This window comes from Rhinichthys klamathensis, unplaced genomic scaffold (genome assembly GCF_029890125.1).
Source record: "Rhinichthys klamathensis goyatoka isolate OS25496 unplaced genomic scaffold, OSU_Roscu_1.1 h1tg000180l_1, whole genome shotgun sequence".
Taxonomy (NCBI): Eukaryota; Metazoa; Chordata; class Actinopteri; order Cypriniformes; family Leuciscidae; genus Rhinichthys; species Rhinichthys klamathensis.
This window is the reverse complement of record NW_026606708.1, coordinates 2,945,649-2,955,835: the sequence shown is the minus strand read 5'-3', so window position 1 is coordinate 2,955,835 and position 10,187 is coordinate 2,945,649. Positions and strand designations below refer to the sequence as shown.

At 47.1% G+C, this 10,187-nt stretch overlaps 1 protein-coding gene across 2 annotated transcripts; it reads left to right on the top strand.

Moving 5' to 3' along the window:
• Positions 1-5,672: 5,672 nt before the first annotated feature.
• suv39h1a (SUV39H1 histone lysine methyltransferase a) lies at positions 5,673-8,351 on the top strand. 2 transcript variants are annotated; one of them, XM_056261049.1, is made up of 6 exons: positions 5,673-5,725; positions 6,005-6,150; positions 6,289-6,948; positions 7,212-7,358; positions 7,795-7,924; positions 8,057-8,351. In XM_056261049.1, the coding sequence occupies exons 1-6, from the start codon at positions 5,707-5,709 to the stop codon at positions 8,188-8,190; spliced, it is 1,236 nt and encodes a 411-aa protein (XP_056117024.1). In that variant the 5' UTR covers positions 5,673-5,706; the 3' UTR covers positions 8,191-8,351. The 2 variants fall into 2 exon arrangements, with proteins under 2 accessions (XP_056117024.1, XP_056117025.1); XM_056261050.1 differs by having other exon boundaries at positions 5,689-5,725; positions 5,968-6,150; positions 8,057-8,350.
• The last annotated feature ends 1,836 nt before the right edge of the window (positions 8,352-10,187 follow it).

Here is a 10,187-nt window from a genome sequence, read left to right as displayed (position 1 = left end):
CCAGAGGGCAGGGCAGGCATTTAGATGCGTAAGCAGAGGCGATAGCGTCTACTATCCATCTAGACAGTGTCTGTTTAGAGGCGGCCAGACCTTTGGTGCGCCCCCCAAACGACGCGAAAAGCTGCTCAGCGCGTCTGAACGCGGCAGCGCGCGTAGTGTACAATCTCAGAGCCCGCACCGGGCAGAGGAGATTGGCGTCGCGCTCACAATCGGATGAAGGCAGAGCCGATAGGGAAATAATCTGAGCCCTGAACGGGGTACCAATCGCCTTCGGGACATAGCCATGTCTAGGTTTGAGAATGACAACAGAATCATTCGGTCCAAACTCGAGACACGCGGCGCTGGATGAGAGCGCGTGAAGATCCCCCACGCGTTTTACTGAGGACAGAGCCGTCAGAAAAACGGTTTTGAGCGAGAGGTATTTTAGGTCCACAGACTCGAGCGGTTCGAACGGGGGTGCTTTCATAGCTTCGAGAACTATAGAAAGATCCCAGATAGGAACCGAAGGGGGGCGCGGAGGGTTCATCCTCTTAGCTCCCCTGAGGAAGCGGATGACTAACTCGTCTTTGCCCCGGGACTGAGCGCGTCGGGGTTCAGAGAACGCCGCGACGGCTGCCACGTAAACCTTGAGAGTGGAGGGGGACCTGCCCTTGTCCAGCATCTCTTGAAGGAAAACAAGCAAAGACGGCACCTGGCATGACCGTGGGTCCAGATGTTTGTCGGTGCACCATTTTGAGAACACAGACCATTTAGACGCATAGAGCCTTCTCGTGGAAGGTGCTCTAGCCTGTATGATAGTGTTTCTTACTCCTTCTGGCAAATCGACGAATAGTCGTTGATCACCCATGCATGTAGCGCCCAGCGCCGTGGATGGGGGTGCCAGATCGTGCCGCGAGCTTGAGAGAGGAGATCTGCTCTGACTGGGATGGGCCACGGGGCTGTCTGTGACAGCTGAGTGAGCTCCGGAACCCAATTCTGACTCTCCCAACGCGGGGCTATGAGGAGCACCGAGTGGCGTGTGTCCCTGATCCTCTGAATTACCTGTGGTAGCAGAGCGATCGGAGGGAATGCATAGAGCGGGTGGCGAGGCCATTCCTGGGCTAGCGCGTCCTCGCTCCTTGAGAAAAATATTGGGCAGTGAGCGTTCTCTTCTGACGCGAAGAGGTCCACCTCTGCTCTGCCGAATAGCCGCCACAGTATTTGGACCCTTTGTGTGTTCAGGGACCATTCTCCTGAGGAGATGAGGTTCCTGGACAGTATGTCTGGACCGTCGTTCAGATGGCCCGGCACATGCGTCGCTCTGAGCGAGAGCAGGCGGCTCTGAGACCAAACTAAAATGCGGTGTGTCAGTAGGAAGAGATTCCTGGACCTGACACCGCCCTGACGGTTGAGATAGGAGACCACAGCCATGTTGTCCGAACGGATCAGGACGTGGTGTCCCCGAATGAGCGGGAGGAAGCGCGAAAGCGCGTTCTCGACCGCAAGCATTTCCAGACAGTTTATGTGTAAGGGGCTTTCCTGTGTCGACCAATGGCCGAAGGCCGGTGAGCCCTCGCAGACTGCACCCCAACCCGTGTTGGATGCATCTGTCGAGATGACTTTTCGGCGGGAAAAGGTCCCCATCGTGACGCCCTGTCGAAACCATTCTGCTACTGTCCAAGGCTGCAGCGCCGTGAGACATGTCTGCGTAACTCTGATCAGCTGGCGGCCCGTGTTCCACGCGCGGTGGGGTACACGGCTGTTTAACCAAAGCTGAAGCGGACGCATGTGCAGAAGGCCCAGCTGAAGCACAGCGGAGGCTGAGGCCATGTAACCCAGCATCCTCTGAAAAGTTTTCAGAGGTGTGCGGGTGCCCATCTGAAACGAGGCGGCCAGTCGCTGTACACTGCGCGCGCGCTGTGTAGACAGGCGAGCCGTCATCGTGACCGAGTTCAAATCTATTCCTAGAAAGGAAATCGATTGACTGGGTTGAAGGGAGCTCTTTGTCCAGTTGACAGAGAGGCCCAGCGTTTTCAGATGGTCGAGGAGAACTGCGCGGTGCGACAGAAGCTCCGTCTGTGATTGGGCCAAAATCAGCCAGTCGTCCAGATAATTCAATATGCGCAGCCCCTGGCTCCGCAGGGGGGCGAGCGCCGTATCCATGCACTTCGTGAATGTGCGGGGCGCCAGGGATAAGCCGAACGGGAGAACGGCATATTGATAAACATGACCCTCGAAGGCGAAACGTAAGAATGGCCTGTGACGGGGATTTATCTGGATCTGAAAATAGGCGTCTTTCAGGTCTAGAGAGATGAACCAGTCCCCCTGGCGCACCTGCGCGAGGAGTTTCCTGGTAGTGAGCATCTTGAACGGTCTCTTCATGAGCACTTTGTTCAAAGACCTGAGATCTAAAATCGGTCTGAGGCCGCCGTCTTTCTTGGGAACCAGAAAATAACGGCCGTAAAACCCCGACTCGGTCATAGATGGTGGGACTCTCTCTATGGCGCCCTTTTGCAACAGCGTCGCAATTTCTGAGCGGAGCGTGCCGGCGGCCAGCGGGCTGACAGTAGATTCGAGCCGCGCGCGCGCACGAGGCGGGCGGCGGCGAAACTGTAGCAGATAGCCGTTCTTTATAATGCTTAGCACCCACGGGGAAATGCCTGGAATGGCTTCCCACGCTTTGGAGCATGCGGCTAGTGGCCGAATGGCTATATCGCCCTGATTGCTGCACATAGCGGGCTGGACACAGTGTGTGGGCGCGCTTTGAATGTGTGTGGCAACGGGATTTGCACTCAGAGAGGAGTCTATGGGCCGTGAAACAGAGCGAGCAGAGAGGGGACACGCGCACGAGCTCGTGGGCGTGTTTATGTTCTCTGATATTAGAGCGGGCTGTGCCCGTTTCATGTGATGGGGCTCTGATAGAGACACGGGATATGTTATGCTTGTGTGTATGGGTGAGCACATGATTGTGGGCACATTTTCTACACAACTGGCAAATTTTCTCTTTTTGAGATTTCTCTGGGTAGCCGTAAAAACGGCTTTTTGTCGCTCGCAAGCGGGCTGGGACACCGGCTTGTTTGTGGCGGTCAACACTACAGCAGTCGGCGAAACAACGGGGACTGGCAGAGGGCGAAGCTTTGACGGCGGTCCGGCCGCAGCGGGAGAGCACCGTCGTTTTCTTAACTTTGCTAGGCAGACTTCTGATGATCAGGCTTCAGCGTGATCTTAGGTCGCGGGCCCCGTGGGGGCGGCGGTCTGCGGCGGCTGTCAGAGCGAGAGCGAGGGCGGCCGCCCTGTCTGCGCTGGGCTGTTTGAGTCTGCGGAGGGGGGCGCTGTGGTTGAGCTCTGGCAGGAGGCTCGCGAGAGCGGCCCGCGGAAGAGCTAGCGCGGCGGGGCAGAAACAAATTCATCACCTGAGTAGCTTTCTGGACCTCGGAAAAGCGATCGACGATTCCCGTGACAGCAGATCCAAAAAGGCCCGTCGGGGAGAGGGGCGCGTTAAGAAACGCGGCGCGCTCAGAATCTCCCATGTCGGCGAGCGTGAGCCATAAGTGTCTCTCGGCTACACAAAGGCTGGCCATGCATCTCCCCAGAGCTTGTGCGGCGGCTTTAGTGGCGCGAAGGGCGAGGTCCGTAGCACTTCTCAGATCCGTGACAGCGGGGAAGGGGTTTCTACCGCTTTCGGCCCACTCACGGAGAATATCGCTCTGTAATACTTGGAGGACAGACATAGAATGTAGCGCTGCGGCGGCCTGACCGGCGGCGGCGTAGGCGCGAGCATGAAAGCTCGAGGTCGCTCTGCAAGCTTTCGAAGGAAGCGTGGGGGAAGAGCGCCATCTAGCAGAGGGCGGGCAGAGGTGTGCGGCGACCAAGTCCTCAACGGGCGGCATGGCTGAGTAACCTTTTTCGGCGGCTCCGTCCACCGAGCGCAGCGAGGCGGATATATCGGAGCGGTTTCTAGCCGAGAGCGGGGCATTCCAGGACTTCGTCAGCTCTGTGTGAAGTTCAGGCAGGAATGGGGCGGCCCGGTTGCACGCGGGGGTCGAGCGCCGATGAAAAAAGCTGCCGTCCATCCGGTTCGGGGCCTGCTCGGGTGGAGGAGACCACTCGAGACCGAGGCGTTCGACGGCCTGTGAGAGGAGGCGCATTAGTTCCTCCTCTATCCCGGCGCGGATCCCCGCCGACTCTCTCGTGGATCCGAGAGATGACCATTCTTCACTGTCTGATGCGAGCAGTGAACAGGAATCCTTCTCCTCCGCGGCGTCATCGGAAGCGACAGAGCGGCCACTCGGCGGCAACTGTATGTCCGGCAGGGGCGGGGAGGGAGAGCGGGAAGCGGGAAGCGGCGGCGGCGGCCCGCATGGTTCCGCACGGGGCTCCGGCGGCCTCTGGGAGCGGCGTTTCTTCTTACGCGGCGAAGAGGGAGGCGGCGCGGGAGCGGATTTTGCTGCCAGAAGTCGTGCCCGCAGGGACGACAACGGCAGGCTCTCACAGAAGTTGCATCCTCCATCCGCGAGGGCGAGTTCTGCGTGCTCGAGTCCCAGGCAGAGAGCGCAGATGACATGGCGGTCTCCGTCCTCGAGAGGAGCGCGGCAAGAGCCGCAGGAAAAACGAGACATCTTTAAAAAGACGCTCGGCTCTTTTAGATATATATAGAGAAAAGAGAAGGATACAGTCGTCGGATGGCGCTAGCTTGCAGGGCGGCTGAAGGTGGCGAAGACGGCCGGCTTCTTCAGGGTCCGGGAGCTCGCTAGAGTGATGCCTTCTCGACGGCGACGGCTTTTCTCAGGACAGCAAAAGCGTGCAGCTTGCTGAAGATGAAATGAATCAACATATAAGCCTGGAAGAGACTGTTATATACACCATAGCCACGCCCATTCTGGCGGGCCATGACGCAATGAGCGCGCGGGCGCCTCTCATTGGAAGCGGGTTCAGCCCCGCTTCTCCCATAGGCTTAAGCAGTTCTCTCTGAGCGAACCAATGAGCTGCTAGCTAGCCTGCTCTAGGTCTGCCGCAGAGGAACTGCGTTGTCAATGGATACAAATTATGAAATAATTTTTTGGCTTCAATATCTCAGCAAAGATGAATCTTTCCCGCAGCGTAAGCTAGCTTACGCAATACGAGAGAACCTCTCGTAAGAGAACTAAAAACTTTCAATACTTTGTCTTTGAGTTTTTTGTCTACGTAAGTTTATATATATATATATATATATATATATATATATATATATATATATATATATATATATATATATATATATATATATATATATATATATATATCGTCGTTAGCTGAACAATAGACATGTACAGCCTCGTTTTCATTGGAAATATGGCGCTACCCTGAATAAGGTCTATTTCCTGATTTAATTTCTATGAAAACAACTTCATGATTGGTTCATTAAAACAAGTGAATATAACTTTCAGTAAGGAGTGAGATATTTTTCATGATTAGCCTATATTCTGTTATAAAATAATAAAATAATAATTTAAAAAAAGAACAATGATATAAAATCGAGTTTTCGCTTACAAATTGTGATTTTTAATTGTTGACAGCTTAGACATAAATACATTGTGTCATGGTTTTGACCAATGAAGATTAGGTATTCTTCTCTCAGCTACTAATCGACCAATCATCAACGCGAATCCCATTTTTTTTCATTATCCGGTATTGGGAATCCAGCCTGCAGGCGAGGCGACTGAGGCGAGGTGATTGATTTAGGCGAACATGGCACAATATTTGAAAGGTAGGATTTATTTTGCTTTCTTCAAATAGTGACGAACATTGCACGTGTTACTATAAATAACAATGAACACACGTGCGCAATGACTAAACAAAAATATATATAAAATAGCAATGAATAGGCTTAATCATAAAATGTTGTCTAACTAGGGAACTTTTAAATAAGCTATAGTTAATGACATGACTAGTGTACAGCAAGTGTTACATGACACTAACATGTGTGAAAGGTTGCAGTTGTTTCTTAAGGAATATACATTATGGAGACCCTTACATATGATTTAAGATTGCAGGATGTCTTGTAAACTTTCATGGGAGGACCTCCAGGCTCTGTGCCGCAGAGAAAGACTAGTTTGCAAACAGCTGAGTGTGACAAAGAACAACTTTAATGATTATGAAGTGGAGTATCTATTCAACTACAAAAAACACAAGGTGAGTTATTAATTATGCATTGCATGTACAAGTGTGATCTAGTCATTTGTGGCTCCAACTGTTTCTCCTTATCCATATGTTATATTTCCAATTTACATGATTCATGTCACTGTAACCTTTAAAAATATGCCTGTTCAGGGTCGCGAGTTCTTCCTGGTAAAGTGGAGGGGCTATGCAGAGTCAGAAAACACATGGGAGCCTCTCAAAAACCTTAAATGCCCAGTACTCTTGCACCAGTTTCGAAAAGACATGAGGGCAGCTCTTCTTCAGGCCAATGACCCGCTCGATTCAGCATCTTTGAGCGCCCCCGTTGTGTCCTTCCTCCTCCAGAAAGCCAAGCAACGTATCAAGCTTAAAAAATGGGAAGACCTCCTGAACCAGACCTGCAGGCACAAGGGCTGCATATTTGTTTGTAATGAGGTCGATCTGGACGGACCTCCTAAAAACTTCACCTACATTAATGACAATAAGTTAGGGAAAGGAGTGGATGTGAATAGAGTGACAGTGGGCTGTGAGTGTGATGACTGCATCTCTCAGCCGATCGACGGCTGCTGTCCAGGGCTGCTGAAGCATCGGAGAGCGTATAATGTCAGCAGGCAGGTGAAAGTGATGCCCGGGGTACCCATCTACGAGTGTAACTCCATGTGCCGATGTGGTCCTGACTGTGCTAATAGGGTTGTGCAGAGAGGAATTCAGTATGATCTGTGCATCTTCAAAACAGCAAATGGCAGAGGGTGGGGAGTGCGGACGCTGCAGAGGATTTACAAAAACCATTTCGTTATGGAGTATCTCGGAGAGGTAAGCAAGTTAAAGGGATAGTTCACCCAAAAATGTCATTCCTGTGTGAAAATGCAAAATATTATAATTATCTTTTTAAATATAATATACTTAATATGAAAAAAAGATGTTTTGAAGAATGTTTCAAATGTTTTTGTCTATACAATGAAAGTCAGTGGTGTCCGAAACAACATTAGACCCTTTAAATTGGTAAATGTTGGTGAATCCTGTGTATTTATTTTGATGGTGAATGTTGACCTGCTGTCAGTTGTGTATTGCATCAGATCATTACCACAGAGGAAGCAGAGAGGAGAGGAGTGGTTTACGATAAGCAAGGCGTCACCTACCTGTTTGATCTGGACTATGTGGAGGACGTCTACACCATCGATGCAGCTCATTATGGAAACGTCTCTCACTTTGTCAACCACAGCGTGAGCACTTACTAGCTGTACATATCATCTGGGCTGTCTATCAAGTAATTTGGAACAAATTCCGATATTTATTTATAGAAGGTATCATTTATTCCGAAGGATTATTTATTTTATGAAGGATATCTTTTTTTGTTCTGAAGGATGATGTGACTGTAGTAATGGCTGCTGAAAATCTGAAAGTATTTTTTTTTTTTTTAATGAAATTTAAATTAAATATGATGTTTACCCAGTACATTTAGCACTATAGACCTCTTTTAATTTTAAGAATAAACATGTTAAAGGTCTTGTGAAAACCATTAATGCAGTGAGTTGCCAAGTCTGGGAAATGTTTCTAAAAGTTAATGTGTTAATTTTTCGCAGTGTGCTGCCAATTTAACATTATAACAGTAAATTCTCAAAGCATGCAATTAATAAATCTTTACCATTGTTTTTCCAGTGCGATCCAAACTTGCAGGTGTATAATGTTTTTGTTGAGAACTTAGATGAGCGACTTCCCAGAATTGCATTCTTTGCCAAACGAGGGATCAAAGCAGGAGAAGAGCTCACCTTTGACTACAAGATGACCAGTAGGATTTACATTTTTATTTCACCTTTTATAACATTTTTGGGGGCGGGTCTGTTAATATGATAATGTGGGAAAAATTATATTTTTTATAACTTTGTAAATACCTAATGTATACTTCTCATTTTTGCTGCAGTTGATCCAGTAGATGCAGAGAGTAAAAAAATGGACACAGACTTCAGTCGGGCTGGAATTGAAGAATCCCCCATCAAGCGGATCCATTTGGAGTGCAAGTGTGGAGTGAAGAACTGCCGGAAATATCTGTTTTAATCCAGCTCACACAAAAGCAAGATTTTTATAACATTTCATGAAATTATTTTTGTATGTTTATTTATTTATTTTATGTGTATACCGGTATGTACTTTAAATAGATTTTAACTTCATGTATTTGTTAGTGACCATTGTGATGTATGATGGCTTTTATTCATTCAATTAATTTAAATTGTTTCAATCCATTTTCAGGACTGTTTTAATAAATGAATATGTATGTTTTTATGTTCTTTTATTCAGTTAATAAAAATATTACTTTTAATACTGAGTGGAGTGTTTCTGTCTTCAAGAATACTGTATGTTGCTTCCCACCAGATGGTGCTATTGTATTCATAACACCTTTGGTTCAATGTGTTGCAAAATTTACAGATGAAAAGGCAACAAGGGAGATGTACACACAATACAAATCTTTAAAAGGTCAAAAGTTTGAAAAAAATGACTTATGTTTATGGATAAAGAAAACAAGCTCACCTTGTGACAGTGGCAAATGTTTAGAATAGGTGAAAGCTATGTATTTTGTTAGTTATTGAAGGACGTTGTGCATCATTATTCCACAAATTTAAAACTCAAGGCTGTTTTACTGAATACATGTAATGTACAGATAAAATAGCAATAAATAACACATCAGTGTAGTGAATATGGGAGAGGGCTGCAGTAGAACCCTACTCATCTGACCTCGCTGACACTCAGCTCAGCTTTAACCTGCCATGAGGAGGTGAGATTCCTCCAGGCCAGCAAAAAGGTCTTTCCTCATCCCTCTCCCTCTGCTGTTGAAGTCTTCATTCCTTCCTGCTGTCATTCTGTTCATTTATACATCCATAGCTCTTTTTGTACACCTAGCTTTTACTCTGTAGAACCTAAAAAAGCTATATGCTGTGGTTGCCGTGGGCGAGTGGTTGCCTTTATTGGATTTGCTGTGGATCAAATCTCACAAAGCGCAGACTGGCAAACATTAATCAGCTGACCTTACACATATGGTCTGAGCATCTAACCATGGCCAATCTCACGCCGGGTGAACTAATGTTCATCCACCGCATGCTGCTGAACACTTCACTGTTGAATTCCGATGGAACCTCTCTGTCAAGTTTAGATTGCATGCATATGGCTGCAGATACACCCTGGTACAATCTGATGTTATTAAATGCTCATGCAAATATTTACCATTCTGGCAAATGACCCAATTTGGAAAGAAGGAACAGAGCGAGAACCTGAATGAACATATTTGTCAATCTGATAAAAAATTTAAGCCGTCATGAAATGGAAGTATAGCCAAGTGAAACGCTTATCAAACAAGAAAAAATTCAGAGCGGACTTGATTTTGTCCATCGGGAATTGATTGGATAGTTGTGGTTTGCTATTGCTGTGATGTCATGTGAGTGACAGGTTGTCCCCCCCTCACGCCAGTAAACACATCAGAAAAGAGATGTCGCAGCAAGAGGGAAGGGAAGTTATTTTGATTAAAATTACGGCACATGAATAATAAAAATGATAATAATTATGTGCACAGATAAATCATTTACAATAAATATTAAATACTGCAATATTCCATATAGAAACAAGAATTGTAAATTTTGATTTCATGCTGACTTTAAAATAATCTAAATAGTTGGCCTATGAAAGGGAAATGCTCATCCTATATAGTTCAGTCTCCAACACATTTTAGCTGACTTAGGTCTTCCTGCAGTGCAGAGAATCTGCCATAAGTGTCAAGTAGATAAAGGTCAAAGGTCAACTCATAATCCAAGCGTGTGAATCTGAGGTGTCTTCGAGTTGGCAAACTTCACTGTCAAAGAGGTTACAAACATTATGACAAAAGAATAAAGACTTCAATAATCAAACAAGAATATTGCTTACTCAATCCTGAACTCAGCATTGAGTAAAAATCAGACCACATTATGAGTCAAAAATGCAACAAAAGTAAACTTTTATTGTCATGTTGGAAAAAAAATTCCTGTTGATTTACAGATCAAGATATCTGAAAGCTGACTCACGTTTCT

Excerpts from the sequence above, each read along its gene's own strand:
- suv39h1a (XM_056261049.1), top strand. Across the intron at positions 6,949-7,211 it reads TTATGGAGTATCTCGGAGAG|ATCATTACCACAGAGGAAGC; the intron begins GTAAGCAAGTTA and ends GTATTGCATCAG. Across the intron at positions 7,359-7,794 it reads CTCACTTTGTCAACCACAGC|TGCGATCCAAACTTGCAGGT; the intron begins GTGAGCACTTAC and ends TTGTTTTTCCAG.